Consider the following 27,903-nt stretch of genomic DNA (forward strand, 5'->3'; position numbering starts at 1 on the left):
TAATCATTGCATTTCTTAATATGTGTGTAAACACCTAAAACGACAATTATTTTAAAACGGAGGGAGTAATATATTATTCTTGGGTACGTGGACAAAGAATTAAACACTACCTGAAACATAAGAAACGTTGAAAACATCCCACAAATGCAAAAATCTAAACTCTATTTAATGTTGCTCTTTATTTTTGTCACTAAAGTTTCTTGGGTTTAAGTGAGTTACATTTGAAAAGTCAAATAGATTTGACTCTTTAGTAAGTATGAAATCCGAATTTGAGATTGCAAAGTTATTTAGTATTTTTTGCTTCCACTATAGCGGTTTAAATGTATTTTTTGTGACATGAAACAAAATTTTACTTTGTTGATGATTCTAACAAATTTATCCTTGAGGAGTATATGTGAAGATGGGAAAAGAAGCTCTCACTGTTTTCCTTTGTGATTTATTCTCAGCACTGCAGTGCAACCAAGTTATGGTGGGTTTGGGTACAGGAAGCTTGAAAAAAAAAAAAAAAAAAGAGAGAGAAGGTGCTACCTGCCTTTGTGGGAAAAAAAAGATAAGGATTCTAATTTAATTAATCCAAAAGTGTCATACTAAGGAACGTACTAAGGAACGTAGCCGAAACACTTTTTAAGAATTCCAAATTTAAAAATTAATCATTTAAAAGGTTAAATATTACATATTTCGATTATGATGTACTCCCTCCGGTCATTATTATAAGCAAATTTTGGCTTTTTATGTTCATTCAATAAATGATGTATGTGGTCTATATTGTAGACCACATACATCATTTATTGAATGAATCTAAAAAGTAGAAATTTGCTTATAATAGTGACCGGAGGAAGTATTAGATGCACGAATTTTCATAAAAACTTATTATTAAATGTCCTTAAAAAACGTCATGTGGCATTTGTTAACATTTCCTTTAATACTCTCGTTAGCAAAATGAAACCAAAAGGCAATAAGAAGGTTATCCCAAAAACAATATAGGGTTGACCCACCAACGATTAGTATCAAAATTTAAATCTAATTTTCTTGCTTTCATCCATAAAAAAGAGAGTAACTTTAATTCTATCAAACATTTTAGTCATTGTCTTCTCCTTTTACCGAAAACAATGGAAATTTCTTTCTCTCTAAATAATTCAATCAGAGGTCAGCCAAACAATATATATATATAGATGACTTTATTCTTCTAAAATAACCACACAATGAACTAAAATGCAAAATATATATGATCAGACAATTGAAGGTGATTCATTGGAGAATATTTATTAGTTCTTTTATGAAGAAAAATAATAATATATTTGTTAATTTGAAGAGATATTTCACAATGAACACTCTCATTCTTATTAATAACAAATAAACCTATACTACTACTAATAAAGAGGATAAAAAAAAGGACACAATTCTTTTGGGTATAGCATATTTTCAATATTTATAAATCATCTTTAAACAATTTTACTCTTGCATCTATCTATATTATTAAAGGGCATATACAAAAATCAAATTCTAAGAGTAGTCACAAAACATCTAAAAACATCTAAGTGGTTGAGTAATTAATCAATTGATATAAATTGTAGGAGAAGCTTTTAATTTTAGATGTAATCTAAGACCAAATAAAAAAATTCACCAAATCAACAAGAGGACTTTTAGGCCGGTCTTGTTCACCAAAAACAACTTGATTACATTGTTTCAAATAACCCAAAAACCATCCATATTCAATAAAGACACTCCTTCACTTTTTCCCCATGAAAATTCAAACCTATAAATTGAATAAGATGTCTAAAACTGATGTTTGGAAAGCAACAATAGTTGCTCGAGGTTGTTATTGTATATTTAATAATTATCTGTTTTTTATTATGATTTTTTTTACAATAAAATAAGTTTTCATTTAAAATTTGAAATAACTAGAATACAGTAAAATTAGCTATGAATTAAGACATTTGTCATTCATATTTTATAATTCAAATACATGTTTTTTTAGGGGAATTCAAATACATGTTATCAATACACATAAAAAGATTCAAAAATCATAAGTATATTAACAAACCAAACTCTTAACGTTAACAAGTAAACTAAATTGTTCCATATACGACCAATGATCAAGATTAATGAAAAATCCACGATCTTTAATTGCATTCAACTTTAGGGGGAAAAATATCGGTGGTGTTCGCCCATTTTAGCTATATGTAGTCTTTAAAATGACCAATTCAAATGAATGGATGACAAAGTAATTCTATCATATTATTACGCATGAGAATTATTTGATGGGATTTTAGAGTTTAGACTCTTTTACACGACTTAAGGTGATTTTAGACATACTCATTGAAATCCACTTAAATATACAAGTCAATTACCATATTTTATCTTTGATTCATCTTAACATATGCCAGGTACTATATCTAGTTTTGCTATTTTTCTTCTTCAGAGATCCACACAACAATAATTACATAGAATTGTACTATGTTAACTTTCCTTTTTTATGCACGCGTGTAATGACTAAGTAGTAGTAATATAAGTTCCCACTTATTTTGTGGTCATAGAGCTCTCTACGTTAAGAATAAAATTAGGATGTGACCTTTGTATCACATATTTTCATGACTTTGATATACATGATGTTCTTTAAAGTTCATGTCAATGGAGAGAGTACATCACTAGAATTTGCTGCGCAAGCTCCACCAATTAAATATATATGTGCATGCTCTTTTCCCCCTCTCTTTTTAGCAAAAGTTCTCATCCAATCCACACAAACTTTACGTTTTTCCTTGCTGCAATCATCAATTCACCACACAACCATTCTGAGTAAAATGTCATTTAAATTACTTCCACTATTATTCAATGATTATCACATTTATTTAGCATATATTAAGAAAATGAGCTATGCTATTTACAACGGAAAAAAAAAACTTCACGAAAGTATCCCGATATAAACTTTGGCCGATTAAAATTTAGCGCTAGCAGAATATATGGGTGTGGTGGGTGGATAACAAACAGGTCAACAATAATCATGCAATAAAAATATTTCACCTGCGTCGTGAAGGTTTCGCTGGCCCATTATTCGCTAACAATAACATTTCTCAAAGAAAATATGATAAATGAAAGAAAAGGAGTGATGATTCAACTAAGTTATCCTTATTATCTATTAATAATTGTCACTTTATATTTTTTATCCGTCTCCAAATAACATAGAAGAACTAAGTCCAACCCGATATAACGATGTGCAATTTAAATTGTGTTTCGTTTAAATTATATTACTCCCTCCGTTTCAAAATGAGTGTCGCTTTAGCCAAAAAAATTTGTTTCAAAATGAATGTCACTTTCAATTTCCAATGCAATAATAACTTTTTCTTTTCAATTGTACCCTCCAATTAATATTCAGCACACTACTTCCAAAGTATTACTTTTAAAACTAACCAATAGTTGATAAGGATAATTTGGTAAAATAACCATTCTCTTTCTTTTAATCATTGCATTTCTTAATATGTGTGTAAACACCTAAAACGACACTCATTTTGAAACGGAGGGAGTACTATACAGGAAATTGGTAACTTAATACAAATTCTCAACTTGGTTCCGAGCATGCAAAAGTAAGTAAATAATATGATCCTTAACGAATTTGAATCCTCTACAGCCCATTTAATGATCTAGCAGATTGTAGAGTCGTTGGATCTAAATCCCAAAAATAATGTACTTGAATTCAACTAACTCTTGGAATACGTTGCATCGTGCAGCATGTATAGACATCTGTGAAGCCCCGATACTTCAAAATGGATGACGTACCGTATCCCCTGCGTATCCTGCACCGATACCTGCCCGATACTTCCCGATACGTATCCAGAGAGTATCCAAATATTAAATTTTAATTTTTAAAAAATTAATTATCCGATATTTTCCGATACGTCCCGATACACACGGATACCTGTGTTTTTTATATTATTTTGATTTCTTTTTTTTTTTTTTGTAAAAAATAAGAATAAAAACATTATATTACTATAATATATATACATTTCCTTTATCTTTATTTGGTATCAGTACGACCCACACCACACCACACAACACAATTGCATCTTTCCCTTTCTAAGAAATTAGGGTTTCAACTTTTTCTTCCAAACTGGTCGCCGTCCACTTTGGCCACAGTCGAAGTCTTGGTATCGGACGACTTTGGTATATATTGCGTATGTAATTGACTAATGATCACTCTCTTAATCGTCAATATTATTTATATTTATGTTAATGTGCTACGAGCCTGGTTTCTTGTGTTTGTTAATATATTTGCATATTAAAAAAATGGTTATAATTATATTGTACATTTAATTATATAATTTTTTTTATTAACGTATCCTAGCCGTATCGTATCTTGATTTTTGAAATTTTTCCATATCGACGTATCGGTGCAGTATCGTATCCGTATCGTATCTCGTATCCGGGCTTCACAGATAGACATTCTTTTGCAATTTTTGAGAGTAATGGTTTGAAATTCAATTGAAATTCAACCATCTCCTTGTATTCTTCAGTTTGAAATTAAAATTTACAAAAGGAATAAAACTCATAACACAATCTACATAAGTTGGAAGAGATAGTGACTCATTCCAAAAAAAAAAGTCTATTTAGTTTAATAAACTCATAGTCTCACTTCTTACTTAAATTCACCGATGTAAAACTCATAACACAATCTTCCAAAGGTTCTTGATTATCATTCTGATACCACTTGTATATGAAAAAATATTTTATTTAAATATACAAAAAATCACATAAAACTTTAGCTTAAATATAGTTTTTGGTTCTCTGTTTAACATTTAAAAATAGTAACTTTTAAATTGAATATTGGGTAGTTACGACTTTTACATGTGTTTGATTTGTATTTTCAAGACAAAATTTCTTTTTTGTGGTTTCCTTAAACAATGCTCTTAAATATTTGTTAGCGAGACTCATATTTTAATCATGACATAGAAAATAAAATAATAAAATTTAAACTACACGTATATGCACTATCGTTGTGATGTGCCAATTTGGTGTTCTTGGTTACATCAGCAAGAGTAAATTTCACATTGAGTGATGGAGAAATGTTTTGAAATGAATTTAATAAACTGAAGAACTATGTTTTGAATTTAGAAACAGATGGGTTAAAATCGTAAACAAGTAAAAAAGAAGAGATTAAAAATACATTTAAACTTAATTTGGACGTCAATTGATATGTATATTTGTCATTTGAACACTTAAAAATAGGGATTAATGATGTTCGAAATCTTGAGTAAGTATATTATTTAGCAGATGTTAAATGAGTTGAAGCAATTTATTATATTCACTAACCTTTTTCCTAAACTCAATACTACTACTACTTATTCAAAGAGGTATGTTATTTGAACAACCATTTTTTATACAACTTATAGGACAACCAAAATTATAAAAAGAAATGTATGTCTTGACACGAAAACCAAAGCAATCGAGAGAGAAAGCAAGAGCATAATGAGTGTATGAAAGAGAGGGTTGTCCTAAAAGTTGTAAGAAAATGGTTGTACAAATATCATTTCTCTTATTCAAATTGTGCTAATTGATGTCAAAATTAAACAACTCATTTTGATAGAGAGAAAAATTGGAAGAGTAATGATATTTTGACATCCATTTGATGACAACTTTGTTGACAACCTTGTTTTTCTCATTTCTTATTGTTCAAAAACAATGGAGAGAGAAAAATGAAGAAAGGGGATAACAGCATCATGTGAGTATGAGAGAGAAAGTTGTCAAAAAGTGGTTGTCAAAATATCATTTCTCAAATTGGAAAGGTTCATAATGAAAGAGAAATGATATTTGTACAACCATTATGATACAACTTTTGTATAACTTTCTCTCTCATACTCACATTATGTTTTTATTCTCTCTCTTCCTTTTTCTCTCTTTATTATTTTTGACCAATGAGAAGAGAGAACAACAAAGTTGTCTCAAAGGTTGTAACAAAATGGTTGTCAAAATATCACCACTCATGATAAAAAAAAGGTGGTTGTGTACGTAAAACTTTGATACTTTTGAGGTGAGGGTTCCAATTCCAAAAGAATTTGACGCGAAGAAATAGGTGAAACTGAACAGAAAAGATAATGGGAAAAGAGATAAGGAGACAAAGGGTGGGACTAGACTTATGAATGACAAGCAAAAGTAAAGCAATGATGCGATTAATTAACGTTTGATTAGATATGGATTGCACGCGGCGTGCGTAAAACACACATTCTACACATCCACACATCACACTTTTCCTCTTTTATTATTGGTGTATGACTAGTACATGACGGGAAATACTTGTGTGACATTAATGTCACGGTGACATTAAATCTGGGCCATACATTGGGTGATATTAGATGTGTTGTGTAGCCCAGATGCAATGACAATGACGTTGTGTAGCCCAGATGCAATGGCACGGTGACATTAATGTCACCAAAGTGCCACCCGTACATGACTGGGTTCACTCCTTCATTTTTTTCAAATAAAATCTTAGGTTAGTTGGGTCGTGTGATTATGAGCTACTAGTCGCCGACCCGCGCTGTCGCACGGGTTAATGTTGAGAATCATATAGAAGCATCGTATGAAGCATATAGAAGCATATTCTATAACAGAACTATATATCCAACCAATTTGAAAATGATATTACTACTTCTGATAAAAGTGGTAATAGTAATATCACAATTTGAATGATTTGTTGTCAATTTGAAAATGATATTACTACTTTTGATAAAGGATCTTAACATTGATATTACTACAATTCTTTATCATAAATGTTTTGATGCAACTGAAAGTCAAATGAGTTAAAAAAAAACTTAGAACATAACATAAGAATTACCATCACTGCTAAAACTACTAATTCTTGCAAGAAAATTACTTGACATCTTCAATTTTCACACACAACACGTTTGGCTTTTTTGTGGTGGATGCACCGTCTTCTTTCATAATGCCTTTCTAGTTGGAGTATGTGTTGAATCAACAACAATCAAGTCATCCTTAAGGTTTCCTGAATGATTAATTGAACAAATAATTAGTCAAAGTAAATTAGTTAAATAAATCTCGACTATATGCCAGCAAATAAATTTAAATAAAAAAATATATACAAATGGGGCTTGATCAGCCAACTAACCTTAGTCCAGATGCAGGGGCTCCAAAGCAGGATCCATCAATGTTAACCTTAGTCCAACCAATATCCGGAGGGTGCCAGTAGACATTCTCAACAACACTTTGGTGTTTTTGGCCTTAAAGGAATATGAAACATATGTGATAATTTGGTATCCAGCATAGCAGATTTAGAAGCTTGAATTATGTTGAAGCTACAGCCTACTTCCACAATAACACTCCGAAACATAAGTTCCATCGAATGCACATTATTATTGAAATATCTATCATTATGTTTTATCTAAATCCTCCAGATAATGTGCAGAACTGCTGCTATCAAAACCTGGTGAACCTGTTTGCTCCAGTTACCAACACAACTCTCAATTCAGACATCTAGAGCAGTCCAGGCCTTGGTCAATCCCAGTGCACAACCTCTGCCAAAGCTTCTGCGTTTATGGGCAGCGGAAGAAAAGATGAGTGGATGTTTCTTCATGTTGATGACAGAAACAGCAGATTGACACAATCTTGCAGCCCCTTTTCCTAAGATTCTCATCCGTCGGCAACTTGTTGTCAACTAATCTCCAGAAAACGAAAGACCTAGAGGGAGGGACGAAATTGTTCCAAACTAACTTACACCCTCACCTTAGGACCAGAGATGTGCAAGGTGTTATAGGCAATTTTGCTAGTAAGTTCTCCATCAACAGAGGCCCTCCAATTCAACCTATCACGGGAATCATCGATGGAGAGGGTAACCATGAGAATTTGCTTTGTTAACTCTTCAGACTTTTGTATCAGATACATGGGGATATTCCAATTACAATCCAGAATTGGCAAGCTGAACAAAATTGAATTATAGATTAATTGATACCAAAGTGCTTAACAAATAATAAAATTCAGTTACTATATATATTAAGTATACCCTATGAAAGCCAAGACTTCTACAACGAATGCAGTGGAGATTTACAATGATATTCAGATATATGGAAGTAAAGTAAAGGTAGTGTAGCCAAAAAAAATTAAATTAGCATTGTATTGTATTTTATTGTAAGTTATTTAAATAGAAAATTCTACTGATCAGTCTCCAAATGAAATTTATCAATATTCAATTTTAAAATTACCTTGTAGAACTTGAGAAGCATTTAGGGAGACTAAGAAGCACTTGCGAATAATTTCTACAGCATCGGAGGTGAAATTGAACCAAAATGAGATAAATGGAAAGCTTTCATATTCTGTAGTTAAAACCCTTATCTCCATTAATCTATCATAAATTTATGCAGTAGCTACATTTTAATCATTCCTCACATTCTTATCACTAAAGCTTGAGTGTGCTGATACTAAGGACAGCATCAACTCTAAACTCAATTAAGCTATCAGAAAGTTAATCACAATTATATATAACATAAGATACTCATGTCAAACTATAGAATAGAACTGTGTGACACAGCTATTGATTTAGGAAAGAAGGCATGTGAAGTAGGATATGCAAAATCATAACAGAGTTTGTATGGGTGGAGGAGGCAAAGTCAAGGAACTAAGCAAACAAACGGATCAATGAACAAACAAACTGAAGAAAGTTCATAAGCTACTTTGTTAAACCTAAAAAAAGTGATAAATTTCTTTTTAACTCAATAAGGATCAATTTCATAAAATCTAAAAAATATAAACCTAATTTATGAAGAAAAACAAAAACAAAAAAATAGCACCACCATACCTTCCAACATTTGCAGGTTACGGCTATGCCAATGACTCCATAGAGTTGCTAGCATCATTACCGAAAAGCATTTTAAACTTCAATTCATTGTTAGATTTACCTGAAGCAGCAGTGTCCTCAAATTCATTATCAACATCAGCCCCAAATAACTCATTGACATCATTCATCTCAATTTTGACGCCTAAAAAAATAATATCTAATTAAAAATCTTTATATATGAAATGCAGACCAATTATAGTGTTCACTAATGATCAGCTTTTATTAACGATGGACATTCTTCGATCCTATAGACTAAAAACATACCTGAATTCGACGGTACATTTGAATCTTCGGCATTATATATACAACAAATGAGCCATCCATCCATCCCTAAGGGTATGTCCGATATATATACAGCATATATATGGAGAAAAGATGATGAGATTCGATATTTTATATCGCAACTAAAGTATAAAAGCAAACATTGCATACCGATGAATCACAATTTGATCATTTTTATATTCAACTTGATCACATCTTGATTAAATTTAAGATTCTCCTAATATTTGATTGTTTCCTCCGTGATACAATTTATTTCAGTGTCAACAGAGTCAATAGCTTGTCAGAAAATTGTGCTCAATAAGTTTATTATTGCATTGTTCAATATCAGTGATTGAGGACTTTTAAGATTGAATAAATAATGTGACAATAGTTTAACATAAGTGCACAAATATAGATAATGAGAATCCTCTGTCAAGCATTCAAAATACAACTATTCCATTTGAAATAAAAAAATCCAGAAAACAATATAGTCAAATTTAAAACTTCAATTCACTTCAAGCAATTTCATTCCTTCCTTGGAGAAGAGTGTCACAACACTCACACAATAGTTAAAACCCTTTAGATATATTAAATTACTAATTCACATAATCATCCATCACTTATTTGTTAAAATTTAATGTCACTTGCAATGTGAAAAGTAAAGAAGACCATTTAGGACTAACACATACTTCACCCCCACTAACAACCTTATTTTTCCCTATGAGCATCATATTTTTTTATAACAACAAATTTTATTAGGCAACTTGTAACACCCACGTCGTGGCTTTCGATATCCCGCTAGGTGGATACGAAAGGTTCCCGACCTAAGGGGAACGGTTTAAGCCGCAAGGGACCCCCACGACAATAGTAGGAACCGAAACACATCGGAATGAGAGGGATCCGGAGGCCGTGTAGGTATGGGACTACATGGTTGAAGGAAGGCTTATAAGAATTGTTAGGTACTACCCATATCAACAAGATGCATCTTCTTTTCGGGAGCTCAATCCATAGGAACTCCACAGTTAAGCGTACTTGGCTTGGAGTAGTACTAGGATGGGTGACCTACCGGGAAGTTTCCCGGTAAGCATGTGAGTGAGGACAAAGCATGCTGAAAAGACTCGTGTTGGTTTGTGGGGTTAGTCGGCAATCCTGTAAGCAGTCTGGGATGTTACACTTGGTATCAGAGCAGACCTCTCCCAGTACGGTGTGGTTCGGGGACGAACCAGGCGGAAGCTGGTGGGCATGTAACACCCACGTCGTGGCTTTCGATATCCCGCTAGGTGGATACGAAAGGTTCCCGACCTAAGGGGAACGGTTTAAGCCGCAAGGGACCCCCACGACAATAGTAGGAACCGAAACACATCGGAATGAGAGGGATCCGGAGGCCGTGTAGGTATGGGACTACATGGTTGAAGGAAGGCTTATAAGAATTGTTAGGTACTACCCATATCAACAAGATGCATCTTCTTTTCGGGAGCTCAATCCATAGGAACTCCACAGTTAAGCGTACTTGGCTTGGAGTAGTACTAGGATGGGTGACCTACCGGGAAGTTTCCCGGTAAGCATGTGAGTGAGGACAAAGCATGCTGAAAAGACTCGTGTTGGTTTGTGGGGTTAGTCGGCAATCCTGTAAGCAGTCTGGGATGTTACACAACTGCTGCTAGGCTAAAACACAAGCGCCCAACACACCAAAACAGCCACAACCCCTCAAAATCCAACAGCTGCAACAACAACGTAAAACCAGAAAGAAAAAAAAACTACCAAATAACTGCAGCAAACCACACAGCAGCCCTACACACACAGCAGAACCACACCAGCAGCACCCAAAAAATTTATGAAAACAATACCGAACTTAGATTTACATTGAACCAATTACCAAATAATAAGTATTCTTCACACAAAAAATAATAGTATGACTATTAAACAACAACATTTAATAAGAATGATGTCAAGGGTAGGGGCAAAACATTTGGAGCGAGTGAACCAATTTCAATAACAGTGAACCACTTAACAGCAGATAGTAACAAAAATATTAGGAGCTATCAAACCCTTGTGCTGTTTTATGAAACCAATTAGTATCAGTGAACAAACGCATTTCTACACGAAAATGGAATCAAAACACTGTCAAAAAGAAAACAAACCGCAATAGCTAAAGAGATGTTAAAATGGCGATGAGAGCATCAACAAAATTGGAAGAGCATAAATTGAATCGAAAGACAATTACACCTACTCAATTTCTGGTGCGCGTATTAATTTAAAATGAGGAACGTTGTTAAAAAAATCAGATTTAAAGATCAGAGATATAATCTAATGCATGGACTAAGATATAATGTTATTCAACAAAAGAGAAAAACCTTTTCAATTAAGCAAAGTAGTTGCAGCATCTTTTCATGTAGAAATGCTGATTTCCATTCTACAAAATAAAAAATAGAAGAGGAAGGGTAAGATGAGAAATTCGAATATGTCAAAAGCATCAAATAAGCCTACATAAACTTAATGCAATCTAAATCATTACATGCTATAAGCCCGTATACTGTGTAAAAACAAACAAAAAGATGTACCATTTTACTTCCTACCTTTTGAAGTGGTTTGAGAATATCTTCATTTTTTCGCCGATAATTAGAAGACTTTTATTAAATAGCGTCACACGTCTAACAGTGGCCAAGGAACATCTTATGGCCCATAAAAATTATACAAAATAGATCAATACATACTGGAAGAGATACACCAAAAAACAAAACAATCTAATACTATAGCCTATAAGTCTATAATGATCTTGCAAAACACCCAATGCAATGAACTACCTATTTGCTTCAAGCAATGAGATTTAACACCAAGGCCCCCACTCGATTAATCAGAGCTCTAAAATAGCCAAACAATGAAACATAATCAGCAGGAAAACTTTGCACACCAGAGGTAAAAACCATAAGAAAAAAGACAACAGTAAATACTCTTGAATATCACCTAGTTTCCATGATCCTTCTCAATTTACTAAGAGAATACCAGCAGCAGTAAATACTCTTGGAAATACTCTTCTGCAAATAAAAAAGATGTTGTTTACCAAGGAGTGTTGAAGTAAACAACATGAAGATTGCCTTATATTTATGAGAAGGGTCCTCATAGAAGCCATTCAATTTTCTGCAAACTGAAAAGTAGAATAAAACATAAGATATGTTGAATATGTTGAACAATATACACAACCATTAAAATTTATTGAAGCAACTCATATTGAAACTGGGAAGATAGATGGCAACTCTTTGTAGAACAATTGATTTGCATAAATAAAATTTGAATATAAATGCATTTATAGAAATGCAAATAGATTAAGTTCAGACACTAAATAACAGCTCACAAAAATCACATATAATAAACTCTTAAATTTACTCAATCAAAATTCAACATCCATTCATGAATGACAAATTTCAGCCTAAGAGTTTTCCTTGCCCAAGATGTGATTGTTCAAATGCACCAACTAACTCCTTGAACCAATACCTGCACTAAAACAAATTGATTAAACAGATGACCAAAATAATGACACACAAAAGTAATAGCTGCAACAAACAAAACCAATATATTCAATTTGCAATCAACAGTAATCAATTTAAGAGATAATAGCAAATTAGATAGCAATGCAATTCAAAAACTCATCATATTACAAATAACCAAAAATCAAATTAAACAAATACTTTCACTCTTATTACAACCCCCAATTTGAAAAAACCATAAACTGTAAAATCAACAAACAAAACTCACAAAAATCTTATGAAAAACAATTACCTTATTTTTAATAGAGGCCTAAAAAGCTGTTGCAAGCCAGTTTGAACAATAAAGGAATTGACAGGGAAGAAACATATAAGATGAGGAGGCGGTGGTGATGGGAGGACGGTGGGCTGGTGGCGGTGGAGCGTTTGAGACGAGACAGAGAGAGAAGACAGAAAAAGGGAGAGTGAAGGAATGAGAGGAGGATGGCGATGGTGGTGATGGGAGGATGGTGGGGCTTGCAGAGGAGGAGAGGGTGGAGGGTTTGAGAGGAGGGAGAGAAATCAGAGAAAGGGAGGGTGAAATAATGAGAGAAGGAAGACGAGTAAGAGAAAGGGAAGTTTGGTGTGTGAACTCTGAGATTGTATACCCAATAGTCAAAAGATTTGTTATGCACATTATTTCTTTGAGTTTGTCAAACCTATCACAGACCATATGGTTTATTAGTCAACTTGGCACCCAATGCATGAAACTTTGACAGCTTTCCACCAGAAGGGTAAAAGGGTAAATTGTGCAGCAATATATATGAACCATCTAGGGTTTTCCCTCCAAAAGGCTAGCAGTTCAAAATGGTTGGGTTTGCAAAGGGATTTTCTAGGGCTAAATTGCAGAACTTTGTTACTTTTATAATATTAAGATATATGCAATTTTTAAAAAGTAATTAACCATGATGATTTTGATAGTAAACAATGTGTGAAGACTAAAAAAGTGTGAAGATTTCTTTTCGTCAAATAGCTCAATAGTTAGAATTCACTAATTGAAGTGAATGAGTTGAGAATACAAGTTTTAATTACAACTCTTACATATCATAATGTCATTGTCAATTGAGTTAAAGGATGGAGATTCAACCAAAACAAAAGTGTGAAGCCTGATTTTTTTTTTTTTTTTGGTACAACAAGCATAAAATAAGAACAACATAAATATCATTTTTATCAAATAGAAAGAGTTAACTACTATCAGGGTCGGTTCCTCTAAAAAAGATGGCGTGGCCTTTGCTACAAAAAAAAAAAAACTATTCTTGAATGACGGGTATCTATTTATATTTAGTTATCCCAAATAAGTTTGGTTGTCTAAAATTAGCATAAATACGAAAAAGAAAAATTGCTACATGATTCATAGATTATTTTTTTTTGACCAAAATGATTCATAGATTTATTCATACTGCCTTGATACTTTCAATCTCAATAACAACTATAGGTAGAAAATATTTCAACAACAATAATTAGAAACAAATTAAAAGACCTCTAAAAAAAACAAATTAAAAGGATAATAAGTTCTTGGAAATAACTTGTTTGTTTACATTGAAAAGGCATTAATAATCTATTTATTAATCAGTCAATTATGGATAAAATTGACTTCTTAAAATGTGTTTGCCCAACTTTTTTAAATATTTGTTGTCAATTTTTATTTCGTTTTTTGTTGCTCTAATATTTGTTGTCAATTTTTATGGATTTTTTTTTCTTCAATATTTGAGGAGTTTTATCGTTCTTTTTATTTGTTCATATAACACGTCATGTCTTCATGAGTTTAACTTAGTTGATATAGACAATGTGTAATACATGTAAGGTTCGGAGTAAAAAAATATAACTCGCCAATTTTTTGATAGAATGAGGAAATAATATATTCTCAACCAGTTGCAATTCGGAAAGTTATCGATTGATAAATTTGTGAAAGAATGAATGCAGGTTTGTCTTTATTAAATCGCGTACTTTGTGTTTTATACATATTGATATATCGAGAACTACATACACAACAAGGGTCCATAGCTCAGTGGTAGAGCATTTGACTGCAGATCAAGAGGTCACCGGTTCGAACCCGGTTGGGCCCTTTTTGTTCGAACCCGGTTGGGCCCTTTTTATTTTATCGGGCCCTTTTTATTTTATCGGTTGGGCCCTTTTTATTTTATATTTATATTTATTTTTCCCTTTTTCTTTTTCTTTCATACCATTTGCTTCCCATTCCCTAACTACACTACTTCACATTTCGCAAACTTGAATAACCAAACGATCTCTTTGAAGCCTGCTTCGTCCCTTTTAATTTTTGCTCACCATAAACCATTTTTTTCCAACTCCTATATCATTCTTAAGAGGCACCACAAACACTTCATTCAATCATGTTTCTATGGCTCATGACAATCACTGGTGTATTGTCCTCGTGAGTTTAGCTTAATTGGTAGGAACAATGTATAATATATGTAAGGTTCGGGGTTCGAAACCCGAATATCATAAAAAAAATAAATAAAAACAATCATTAGCGTATTTGTGGTCTTGCATGAAATGTGATTTTATGTTTCTTGCATTGAAACTTTAATTTGTCAAAAAAAAAAAATCCATTGAAATCATTATAATGTAAGACCAATGATATATTATATGCTATGAATGAAAAAAATCATAGGAATTGCAGGAAACTTGATTGTCATTTTTTAGTAAAAAAATATTGTGATTTTATAAACTATAAAGTAATAATTTAAATTAAGTTCTTCTGTTCCGTAGAAGCATTATTCCTTCTGAGGCTCAGTTGTGTGTTAGTGGTTGCGGTCATCAGGAATCAGAGATTTATTTTTAACATGTCGACTATTTGGTCAGATTTGGTAGCTTGTTAGGAACTGGTTTTGTGTTCATTCAGTTGATCCATCTAACATTGTCGATCATTTTCATCAGTTTGGTTCCTCTTCAAGTTTTGCAAAGTCTCGTCGTTCTTTCATGCATTTGATATGATTTGCTAGCTCTTGGGTGATTTGGAAGGAAAGAAATCAGAGGTTATTCCGTGGTATAGAGAGCTCTCCTATTCAGCTTCTGGAGAATGTTAAATTTCTTTCCTTTTGGTGGTTTAAAGCTAATTCAGTTGTTTTTCATTATAGCTTTCATAATTGGTGCCAAAACTCTTTCATTTCATATGTGCGGGAATTGGTTGATTTTTGCTGTAATTATCGGGTGTCTTCTTGGTATTTTTTGTGTCGGGAAGGTAGTCCGCTGTTAGTTATATATATCATTTTGATTTCTTAAAAAAAAAATTCTTGAAAGAAAATCTTATAAACTGTAAAGTAATAATTAAATTAAATTCTTGAAAGGAAAATAAAACAAAGATCAATGTTGTTACCATGGATTCATCAAAATTGCAAAATAGTATAAAAGAAACTCTCCCATTAAAATAGATGAGTTTGAATCCACCTGAAAAGTCTCGAATCGACAATTGATTTATTACATCAACATCTCACTTGTCTTGTTACCCTATTCTAATCTCAAATTCAAGGATAAGGATTTCATGCAATCTCAGCATTACTACATTCTCATGTGGTTAGTGTAAAGTGTATATAAGGTAGGAGAGATTGAAAAGAGTCTGTGTTACCTGTTAAGGGACAAGGTTGCTAATGAGAAGGAAAAAAAAAATCCCGAAAATTTGCTATATGCATGATTTTTGATTTAGAGAATTTATTTTCCAAAATCAAATGTAGTGAAAATTTCGGACATTTATAAACTCCAGAGACGAAAAATACAAATTTAGAAATAAGAGGACCTCTTGTTATAAAAAGAAAAGAAACAAGAGGGTATATACATTCTAGGTTTCCCCGAGTCGTTTGTAGTATAGTGGCAGCTTCGTCTCCATGTAAAACTCCAACTATTTTAGTACCCCTCTCCCATGTATGTATGTAATTTTCATTTTCTTCCCTTTTTCTGCTGTTACTGCGGACAAAATTCCCATACTTCGAGTCTAATTCCCCATTAAATATATCAACAATGTCAACAATAAAAAGCAGATCTTGTTTAGTTACAAGAATTAGATGTGTCACAACTTGGTCTGCCAAATTTGAGTAAAATGAGAAACTGTTGCAGTTGTTGCAAACTACTAACCCCCCCGCTAGCATGCAATCTGCCAATCTCGTCCAGCCCAAAAAGCACTGGTTTTGACTGGCCAGCACTTCCGACCAGCGCTACATCCATCCAAGGGCAGGCTGCAGAAAGACCTTGATATTCTTTTTCCAAAGATCTGCCACCAGTGCCAATTTTCGATAAATACTCGTTGATTTTCCCGTCAGAAAACTGCATATATGCAGAATATTTACTAGAAGGATTTGGAACAATGCCAATAATAAGCTCTTCAAGTGTATTTTGCTTTAAAACTGTTGCATTCCAACCTGAACATGTCAGCAATCCTGGAACAATATCCTCGGAACATTCAAGTTCTATTTCCTGCAAATAGAAGCCTCGAAGTGCACCCTCGTTTAGTGAGCTTTGGAATAGGTCATTGCTGTGACTGAAACCATAATGCGAAACAGATAACAGCGTATGTGAATCTAACCATACAAGATGTAAGATGGATCCAAACACCGTTTCAGTACGAGAGGCTTCAACACTAAATTCTTTCCCCTCCAGTTCTTCCCAAGTTTCAATTGATGGAAGCTCTACAACGCATAAACTACCATCTGAAAGAAATGTAGCTAACTGGTTCTTGGAGTTTTTATGGTATACTGCCATACCCCGTACATGAGAAGAAAATTTTAGGCTAAGTACATAGGAGGTGGCATTAAGGATAAGGATAGTGGTGTTACATGAATATTGGAGCCATCGTTGACTAGTGCAACGGAATTGTCTGTAACAGCTGCGATCCAAACAAAATTGTAAACTGTAATCTGACCACCAAGAGTCCAACAAATCAACTGCAAAGGTTTTTCTTGATTCCACATGAACCTGACTTCGTCATGCTTCAAGTATCTAATTTCATGCTTCAGGTACCAATGATTGTTGCTAAAATACCATAACTTTAGAGCCTCATAATTTTCACATTCGACAACACCGGCAAGAAGATCAGAACTGCAATTCCACTTCAGAAATCTTACTTTCGCATTAATTCCTTCACCAACACTAAATTTGCTTCTTTCTAATCCATTTCTCTCATATACAGCTTTTCTATCAAATACAGCTGCAATTTTAGCACCGCTGGGCATCCACTCCAAAACTGCTCCTGCAAAAGCTTTTTCCTCCGAAGAAGCAAGTAATGCCCCTGAATCTCGTTCCAAAATCTTAAGTTTCCGTGATAAATTAGAACAACGCATACTCATCGTAGCAAAGTATTTTCCATCTCCTCGCCATGATATAGGATGTTGTTCCATAAAGTTTCTCCATCTGAAAAACAGTAGTACAATCACTATTTTGAACCAGCTCTACATAAAGAGACAACCAAATTTGCAAATAATAATATACAGCTACAAGGCACAGACATTCACTTGTACTGTATGCGAGTAGTTAAAAAAACCTAATAGAAAAATATATAGATCCAATTTGGATAAACTTCTTACAAACACTTATGTAAAAGAAATATTAAAACAATCTTACAATTACTATAGGTTCTTTAAACAGAAACTTCTCATATAAGTTGAAACTTGCTTCTGCATCTCAATTTTTTTCATTAACTTCTATCGGCCACATATAAGCTTATAAAAACTTCCCAGTAACTGAACCACCATAAACTTATGGTCTGTTTGGATTAACTTATTTGAGCTTATCTATTTATTGGCATAAACACATGTGAGACTGTTCAGGAAACAACTAATGACAAGTCCATAAGTTGTTTTTAACTTATTTCCATAAGCACTCCAGGATTTTATGATTGATTTTTACACTCAATTTCAAATAAATCTATAATTCACTCAAAATCAATATCCTGGCATAACCAAACATACACTTAATTTATGCTAAGATTGTAATAAAATTTGTGAATAGTCCAGTCCTTACTTACGTGAAGACCTTGATCATCATCATCAAAGAGTGATATTTGATACAACAAAATTTGTTGTATGAAATAGTTCATCCTAACAAATCCCAATCATGAGTCATAACCAAAACCAAAACCAGTAACCACAGCAAGCAATAACTTCACCATCAGGACTAAGCGAAATACAACTAACACCGCCATCAACATTCCCAACAACTTGAGTCACGTTCGCATCAACATCAAAAAGCAACAAAAGTCCGTTCGAAGTTCCAAGTAGAAGCGCTTCTTTCTCCATGAGATAATCAAAGGAAGTAACGGTATCATCAGGTTCAAGATCAACGATGGCATGGGTAGTGGATAATGATGAATTGATTGTTGTTAAGAGAGATGAGAAGTGTGGATGAAATTGTGGGAAGAGAGGAAGAAGAAACGGTTGCGTTAGATATCTAAGGCGGAGAATCGGAAAGTTTCGTCGTAAAGGAACTTCATGGAAGAGTTTTAGGTTTTTCATTTTCAAGCTACCGTATGATGCATCTAAGGGCAGAAAAACCCCAGAGTGCTTACTAATGTTATCTGCGGGAAAAGAAACGAGGCAGCATAAAAAAAATGGCAGTGAGAATGAACTGTTCGTTACACAACACACTCTCCATTCTTTCACTCCGTTCCAATTCCAATGTTTCACACCTCAAATCCAACAAACCCTATTTCCATTTCCCTTCTTCTCCAAGAGCAGCTTTCTTCTGCAAATGCGCCACTTCCTCAAATGATGACAAACCCTATGTCATCACAACCCCTCTTTACTACGTCAACGCCCCTCCCCATATGGGTAGCGCTTATTCCACCATCGCCGCCGACGCCATTGCTCGATTTCAGGTACCTATTCATTTCACCACAAATTTGTCCCTCCGTCTCAGAATAATTCTTTTTAACATTTTTCCTTTCTCTGTCTCGAACTAATTGTCACTTTATAATACCAATGTCACAAACCTTAAACGACTATTATTTAGAGACGGAGGCATTATTATCTAACTTTAGTGGGTTAGTTTGGTTTCTTGATGAAAAAAAAAAAAGTTATTATCTAACTTTGGAATTTTAATTTCGTTGTATGTAATTTGACAGCGGCTTTTGGGAAAGAAAGTTATATTCATTACCGGCACCGATGAACACGGTGAGAAAATTGCAACTGCTGCCACTTCTCAGGGTTCCACCCCTACTGACCACTGCAATCTCATTTCACAAGCTTACAAGACGCTTTGGAATGATGTAATTCCACTTCCACCCTTACTTTTTTTTTCAAGTAGTAAATCGTCATTATAGTCATTTTGAAAGGTTCATCCATTTAGTGCCTCAAATTTACAAAATTGCTATTTAGTCCCTTAACGTGAACAATGTCCGTCAATTTAGTCATTTTTCAAATTTAGTATCACAAGTTTAGAGATTCTATGCTTGTCTTGACGCAGCAAGAGACCGACTATTCAAGTAAACATTAGGTCTTTCAGTAGTTTTGAACTTTTGATGCATTTTTAGTAAATATGGTTTTCAATTGATTGACTTTCTTTGATTTATAGGACCGTAAAATGGAGGACCAAATTGCTTGACCCTAAAATTTTGAGGACCGAAATTTTAATTATTCAAGTTAAATATTCTTGTTTATGTGTTTTATTTTTACGAATTTTGTAATTGCAGCTAGATATTTCATATGATAAGTTCATTAGAACAACGGATAGCAAGCATGAAGCAGTTGTGAAGGAATTTTATTCGAGAGTGCTTGCCAATGGTGACATTTACCGAGCTGATTATGAGGGAATTTATTGTGTCAGCTGTGAAGAATATAAGGTGATAGTTTTAACTTCAGGTTCTAACTCCTAGACTGACAATTTTTTCTTTTTAAATTGTACAAGCTCTTTACTTAGAAGGGCATGATTACTTGCTTCTAGAACTTCAAATGGTTCTATTTACAATCCTTTAATAGGAAGATAGATAACTGCCTCTCAATCTGATGATGGGAAATTTTGATTGAGATTGTTCTCATCTTACTCTTAGTTTCATATTTTTACTTGAAGAATGTATTGCTATTTGGTGCAGGATGAGAAGGAACTGCTTGAAAATAATTGTTGTCCGATCCACCTTAAGCCTTGTGTTTCAAGAAAAGAGGACAATTATTTTTTCGCATTGTCAAAATATCAGAAGTCACTGGAGGAAATTTTGAATAAAAATCCAAATTTTGTGCAGCCATCTTTCCGTTTACACGAGGTAAAGGAATATGGAGTTCATTTTTCTCTTATCTGTATAACATACAAGTTTCCTCTATCTGTCTGTTACATTTCTCATATACTGCAATTTAAGCTGGCTAAATTGAAATTTACTTTGAGAACTTATTTAACTGCATTCACTTGAGATTGTTCACAATGGAAACTTATCAAATTAAAATTGATAGAGTAGACTAGTCATGATGTAATTAAACTATTCTATGTTTCACAAGTCTTGGAGCTCGAGTTCACAACTAATCTAGTCAATTAACACTCCTTACATTACACAAATTCTAAAAGAATAAGAATATTCTAAAAACATTTAAATCTTTTTATTTTTATTTGCAACACCCCCGGCATGAGATGACATGACTATAAGTTTATATTTTGTAAGGTCGTGTAACTGTATAGTTTTTCATTAAAGTGATTCTGTGGTCATTACATATATTGGGTGTAGAAGAGGGTAAAAACCAATAGCATCCCAAATTGATTAACTAAGTTTTTCTGTTTCCCCTTGTCCGTGTGTTTGTTTTATTAATCTTATTGAGCTTGAAATCTAATTCAATCATTTGATATGTTAATCCCATCTGAATTTGATCACTTAATGTAAGGAAAAAGAAATACAAATACAAAGGTGTTTTATCTGGCTTGTTTTAAAAACATCCCTACCCTTGCATGCTTCCCCAAAAATAGTGGAATAATGCTTTACAGCAGCTTCACCTGTGAGATAGGTATTTCATGAATTCCATATCATCTCTTTCAAATGGGTTTTCTTTAATAATTTATTTTGCTTTAACATTATGGCGTAATTTGATCCATGTAGCCGACCCCACTTAGTGGGACAAGGCGTTGTTGTTGACTTGTTGTTATTGCAAAAATAATTTCTATATAAATTTCTAGGTTCAAACCTGGATCAAAAGTGGCCTGCGGGACTTTTCCATTTCCCGAGCATCGGTTGATTGGGGCATACCTGTTCCGAGTGACAAGACTCAGACTATATATGTATGGTTTGATGCTTTACTAGGGTAAGAACTTTTATTTTATAATAATGTGTGCTCCTCTTACTTTCCCTGGCTCTTCTATTAGATTTCAGTTTCTGTTTAACATTATTGGTGCTTGACGGAAATACGTTGGTGAAATACATATAAGTTCAGATTATGCACAATTATTTGTATGGAAAAGTGATAAAGAAAAATCCACACTTCTGCTATGCTGTATAATACTCCCTCCGTCTCAAAATAATAGTCGTTTAAGATTTGTGCATGATTTTTAAGAAAATGATTAATTATGTTGATTTCAATGATAAAATTAGTATCATTTACTAAAATACCCTTATTAATTGTAGTTAGTGAAATAGTTAAGTTGGATGAAATTCAATAAATAAAGGTATAATAGTGGAAGAAAAAAAAATGTTGCATTAATATTCTAAATTGACGATTATTTTGAGACATAAATAATGCTAAAGAGGCAACTATTTTGAGACGGAGGGAATATCTTTCATCAATTCGATTGTCAATTACATAACTAAACCCTTGTTGAACACTTTATTTTCCTTTCTTTTTTTATGTGCAGCTACATATCAGCACTAGCTGATGACCAGGAGCAACCTGATTTACTAAACACTGTTTCTTCAAGTTGGCCAGCTACACTGCACTTGATTGGTAAGGTATGTCTCCTCTTTTCTTTCCTATTTTTTCAAATCTCTCTCTCTCTCTCTCTCACACTCTCTGTGCGCGTGTCTATTTTTAACATACATTTTTTCATTTCCCTTTTCTTAAGTGAGAAATATACGATTGCTGTACTCTTAACTTGTTAAGGCAGAAGGATGTCATAATTCCTTTTTATTTTCTATCGTTTTGATACCATTTTTTTCCACTTGTCATTATTCTCTCTTATAGTCAATCCCAAATACTGGGAAAAGGCTATCATACTTGTTCGGTCAAAATCTCTTTCTACTCGGCATTCTCCATCTTAAGTAATTACACACCAAATCCATCTGTATTTTTGTGATGGTTTTGTTCATCCCTTTATAGTTCATTGGTTTTCTTTTGTGACTGCAGGTAACAGCTACTACACATGTAACAGTTACTAATTTATAATATATTAAATACTCAATTACTAATATTATATAGCTTCTTCCCTTAGGAGTCCTATTACTTACACAAAGCATTCGAGTTCATTATTTCATTAATGGTTTTGTTACTCTGTAGGATATTCTACGTTTCCATGCTGTTTATTGGCCAGCTATGCTAATGTCTGCTGGGTTAAGCCTTCCCAAAATGGTATATGGCCATGGATTCTTGACAAAGGTATTAGTACTCGGACCTATTTATTATCTTATGTTTCTTTTTGAGGTAACTTGGTAGTAAGTAGTAACTTCGTTAAATTCCATCCTATACTTAGAAGAGATGCTGAATCCTGTTCATGGTTCAGTGAACTGAACCATATTGAACTGAAAAGTGAAAATATGGTTCATATGAACTGAACCAAGCCGCTGCAGTTGTGCGGTGAACTGTTGGTGAATATCAAAACCAAACCAAAACCATTGTGAACAGTACACTGAACCGAACTGCTCAATTACCACTTCAGTTTTCAATCACACAGGATACATACAAGAGTGTAGTAGAAACTGAGAACAGAGTCAAAGAAAGTGTTATGAGTACCTCCAAAAAAATAAAACGAGAATGCTGCTCAGTTGCCACTTCAATCTCTGCTATGTCAGTAAAGTACATTTCATTCCATTTATTGAATTTGGATTTATAATAACATATCAATATTAATATATTTGAAATTTCTAATTAAAAGCACCTAATTATAGTATCGTAAAAATATAATTATAGAAAATATACAAAATCAAATTCGATGATTTCTGAATTTTCAAGGAAACAGGGTAATGATTGTGTCAATAAAGCTAACAGGATAATGAGATGAGAAATGTATACATGCTTAGATTCTTAATTTATATCTGTATTTTTTAGAAGCTTTTTAAAAAAAAAAAAACTAGTTACAGAGCTTCAATGCTTCTTTGTTGCATTGGCCACTTGGACTGACATGCTTTCAGACTTTTGGCACCTAGCAATGAGTACGTGATTGAGAAATACAAAGCAGAATGAACAAACAAATACTTGTATTATTAACCATTGGTCACCGACTCACCATATTTCAAGCTCTTCTCCTGAACTGGGTTCTAAAGCGAACTGAACTGAACTTTGAGAAGTTGGTGGTTAGTGAACTCGTGTCAACTAAACAGTTTAACAAACTGAACTGCGTCACCAGTTTGGCTCTTTTGCAGTTTGGATCAGTGCAGTTCATGGTTCGGTTCATTTTTTTAATGAACCGTGAACTGGCCCAAATTAATGCTGAGTGTCAAATCTGAGCAAAGCAAAGGGAGATAAATTACGCCTTTCTCCTCTTTTTTGATAGCTAGGCCATTTTTTTATCATTCTTATGCTTGATAATGATATTAATAAATTATTATTTATTGAAATAAATAGTTCAATAACATTGAGGTGATGGCAGAAAAAACTCAACTTTAAGTATAATAATAGTACTTATATTGGTTTGTTAAATTACCTTAATGCTTTATATAGTTTTCTTTTTTACTGCAATGCTTCAAACGTATTACTTAGAAAATAAGAGCTAAATAACTATACGCCAATAGTGTTAGCAAGTTTTATACAAGTGTTCAATCATATTTCACCATCTTTCCAAATCATATCATTACTTAAATCTGGTCAAAATGTGGTTAGGATGGGGGTATATGATTGGACCTCCTTGTAAACTTGTTAAGATTATCGGTGTATTATTAAACTCAGAAAAAAATTATATTTATACTCAACATCAACAGTAGTAATAGTAATTTGATTGTTGGTATGAAGACCATAAACTAAATTTGGGCTTATGTGACCAAGCAAAGTTTTCTAAATCTGTTTCTTATTTAAATGTTATTTCATGCAGCAATGTTTTTTATTTTGAAAATGTTAGGATGGTATGAAGATGGGCAAGTCACTAGGAAATACGCTTGAACCAAACGATTTGGTTAGTAAGTTTGGGACAGATGCAGTTAGATACTTCTTCCTCAGAGAGGTGGAATTTGGCAATGATGGGGACTATTCAGAGGAACGCTTCATCAATATTGTAAACGCACATCTTGCCAATACAATTGGTACTTTGAGCCTTGCTTTCATTGCTTGTAACATTCGTCAACAGCATATTGCTTTTACTTTTGAATTTTTACTATGATTCTAATGCGAAATCTCTTTCACTATTTTGGCAGGAAATCTTCTTAATAGGACTCTAGGACTTCTGAAAAAGAACTGCCAATCAACACTGGCAGTGAATTCCACTACGGCTGCAGAAGGAAATGCATTTAAGGACAATGTAGCGAGGCTGGTAAAGTCTCTAAGAAACTCTAATATTTCTGTAATATCTGTACTAAAATTTTAAAGCATGCCTTTTGCAACAGTTTGAGGTTATGCAAACTGTTCCTTCTATTTTGTCCTGTGTTTAATTCCCCTGCCGCCGGATGAAACAATCTAAACAGATGAAAAGAAGAAAAATATGGTTTTCAACTTAGATAGATTGTTATAGGCTAGATGCAACTCTATCTGCGAGAGCCCGGCCCAGAAAATTGTATTCATGCTACTCTATTTCATTATTATATTCCTAATAAAAATGAAATAGTTATTTGTTTCATGTTATAACATATCACATTAAATCACTAGAACTGTTGTTTTATATTATATTTCGCAATAGAACAGCACAAACTGACCCTTTGTTTGTGTTCTAAATTGTGTTTCTATAATTGCTAACTTCATATGTTTTAAATCCATCTTTCAACCATTTGTTGATAAGTTGTGGGAGCTGCCTGTAACACAAAGGTTGATCAATATTTACTTTTGTAGGTTGATAAAGCTCATATGCACTATGAAAATCTCTCCCTGACATCAGCTTGTGAGGCTGTTCTGGAGATTGGTAATGCTGGTAATTCCTATATGGACGAGCGTGCCCCTTGGTCTCTCTTTAAGCAAGGAGGTACTGCTTCTGAAGCAGCTGCCAAGGTATTATCCTCGAACATATATTACATAAACTTCATACAATAAAATGTTGGTCTAAAAGTTAATATCGTTAAACAAAAAAGTAACATCATTAGATTAATCATTGTATTTTATTTGCCAATAATATTTGTAACATTATTATAAAAGATAGATTCAATGGTTTGTTTCCACTAAATCTTTACCTGATATTTGATCAAATTAAATCCAAATACTAAACCCCTTTTTCTTTTCTCACATTAATCAATTTGCTTTTCATATATTGTCATCAGCAATTGAAATTTGTTTTTCGTCCTTAACCAAGTATAATAAGCATATTCCATATCTCACTTCTTTTCGTTTGTGTTGAAGATAAGCAAATGCCTAATAAAGAATTTTCACTTATGATCTTGGAGCAGGACCTTGTAATTATATTAGAGACAGTGAGAATTATTGCCATTGCACTATCTCCAGTTACTCCGAGCTTGAGTTGGAGAATATATGCTCAACTTGGCTATTCCAGGGACCAATTTGATGCAGCAACCTGGGTATCTCTCTCTATCTTACACACACACACACACACAAATTCTGTTATAGTGTTTGATTTAAGTTGTTTTGCATTGTAGAGAGATACCAAGTGGGGTGGACTTACGGGTGGTCAGGTCATGGCTCAACCTCAACCAGTCTTTGCTAGGATTGAAAATCAAACTGAAGTGGAAGAAGACAAAGGGGTTGCAGTCGGTAAGAAGACTCTGAAAAGTAAAGGGAAGTCGAAACAAGCTCAAGAAGTTGTTGGAGCTTAGATGCATTGCCCTATTCTGAATTAATTTTGTTTTCACCAACTTCTGTAATGTAAAACTAATTCTTTTGCTAATGTGCACACAGATTTTTTTTTTTTTGACACACTATTTATATACTGGAACATAGTACATGTGCAAGAATATTTACGTGCATTATGCATGTGTATGTATGGAAATTTTGAATAGAAATTTCGATATTTTTCTTTTTGGGAATAAAGTTCATGGTTTTAATATTTGTATTTGACCACTCACTCTCAATTTAGTTCATATCTTTACCCAGCTTTTATTAAAATGGTTGGTACATCAATGAATAATAAAAGAGTCGGAAATTGGAAACATGATAAATTCACCTTAAGCTCCAAAATACTACTCCCTCCGGTCACTATTATAAGCAAAAGTTCACTTTTTTGATTCATTTAATAAATGATGTATGTAGTCTATATATAGACTATATACATCATTTATTGAATGAACCTAAAAAGTCAAATTTTGCTTATAATAGTGACCGGAGGAAGTACTTTTTAATTTGACCAGAAACAAGGTTATCTTGCTATCATCACAACTTTAATTCAAAAACACCATAAATATTAGTAGCAAAGTAAAATCCAGCAAAGTGCATAAAACCTTAGCATTTTAAGTTCAACTGCAACCCCTTCAAATTTGAGTATAATCTCTATCATTCTAAGTTCAACAACAACCTCTTAACTAAGTAAGGTTTGACAGAGTCAGAGATACTTTTGCAATGTTAATAGTCATAGTCGTTTTTTAGAGCGAGTCATAAAATTAAGGACCAACTTAATCACTTAACTAAATGTCATTGTTGTTAACCGTGTCATTAAACAAGTCTTGACGGAGGGATTCAAGTGAGTAATGTTTATTTTTGTAATCGAGTTAGGGGTAACTTACTAGTTTTAGGAGTAACTTAGTACTCCTAGTTTAGTTGTTTTTATTTTTTACTCCTCCGTCCCTCAATATTTAATCTACTTGACCATTTCACACAGTTTAAGAAAAGTGTAAAGATGAAAGAAAAAGAACGATACTTTTACTGAATTGTCTTTGTTATTATTTTTGGGTCATGTTAACTTGTGCCCTAAGGGCACAAGCTAAGGAGCTTAAAATAGAATTAATAAATAAACTTTATATTTAAATGATAAGTTTTGAAACTTTCAAAGCATTGAATGCACAACTTTTAAGAAAAAATTTCTATATTTGGTTCCTTAACTTATGCCCAAGGGCACAAGTTAACATTTTCC

The 27,903-nt window shown here is 33.3% G+C and overlaps 1 protein-coding gene, 2 non-coding genes and 1 pseudogene across 54 annotated transcripts; 2 read left to right on the top strand and 2 right to left on the bottom strand.

Moving 5' to 3' along the window:
• Window positions 1-6,678: 6,678 nt before the first annotated feature.
• On the bottom strand, window positions 6,679-13,264 carry LOC146952119 (uncharacterized). 50 transcript variants are annotated; one of them, XR_015033715.1, is made up of 11 exons: window positions 12,875-13,264; window positions 12,482-12,589; window positions 12,062-12,242; window positions 11,902-11,959; window positions 11,674-11,769; window positions 11,452-11,510; window positions 9,101-9,166; window positions 8,898-8,978; window positions 8,205-8,315; window positions 7,115-7,921; window positions 6,679-6,991 (listed from the first exon to the last, which is right to left on the bottom strand). It is a non-coding gene; the product is annotated as an uncharacterized LOC146952119 (transcript). The 50 variants fall into 50 exon arrangements; XR_015033817.1 differs by having other exon boundaries at window positions 8,205-8,258; window positions 8,798-8,978; XR_015033823.1 differs by having other exon boundaries at window positions 8,798-8,978.
• Window positions 13,265-14,612: 1,348 nt separating this feature from the next.
• On the top strand, window positions 14,613-14,684 carry TRNAC-GCA (transfer RNA cysteine (anticodon GCA)). The gene has a single exon. It is a non-coding gene; the product is annotated as a tRNA-Cys (tRNA).
• A 1,434-nt stretch (window positions 14,685-16,118) lies between these two features.
• On the bottom strand, window positions 16,119-18,756 carry LOC146952121 (elongator complex protein 1-like; annotated as a pseudogene). The gene is made up of 2 exons (XR_015033909.1): window positions 18,593-18,756; window positions 16,119-17,979 (listed from the first exon to the last, which is right to left on the bottom strand). The product of XR_015033909.1 is annotated as an elongator complex protein 1-like (transcript).
• A 342-nt stretch (window positions 18,757-19,098) lies between these two features.
• Window positions 19,099-26,867, top strand: LOC146952122 (methionine--tRNA ligase, chloroplastic/mitochondrial-like). 2 transcript variants are annotated; one of them, XM_085758082.1, is made up of 13 exons: window positions 19,099-19,130; window positions 19,172-19,441; window positions 19,688-19,831; window positions 20,255-20,404; window positions 20,654-20,821; window positions 21,718-21,842; window positions 22,390-22,483; window positions 23,028-23,126; window positions 24,802-24,982; window positions 25,094-25,209; window positions 25,722-25,877; window positions 26,270-26,398; window positions 26,477-26,867. In XM_085758082.1, the coding sequence occupies exons 2-13, from the start codon at window positions 19,175-19,177 to the stop codon at window positions 26,651-26,653; spliced, it is 1,806 nt and encodes a 601-aa protein (XP_085614208.1). In that variant the 5' UTR covers window positions 19,099-19,130; window positions 19,172-19,174; the 3' UTR covers window positions 26,654-26,867. The 2 variants fall into 2 exon arrangements, with proteins under 2 accessions (XP_085614208.1, XP_085614207.1); XM_085758081.1 differs by lacking the exon at window positions 19,099-19,130 and having other exon boundaries at window positions 19,163-19,441.
• Window positions 26,868-27,903: the final 1,036 nt, after the last annotated feature.

The sequence above is a fragment of the Medicago sativa genome, chromosome 1 (assembly GCF_051527215.1).
Source record: "Medicago sativa cultivar Bolivia chromosome 1, Bolivia_mono, whole genome shotgun sequence".
Classification (NCBI taxonomy): domain Eukaryota; kingdom Viridiplantae; phylum Streptophyta; class Magnoliopsida; order Fabales; family Fabaceae; genus Medicago; species Medicago sativa.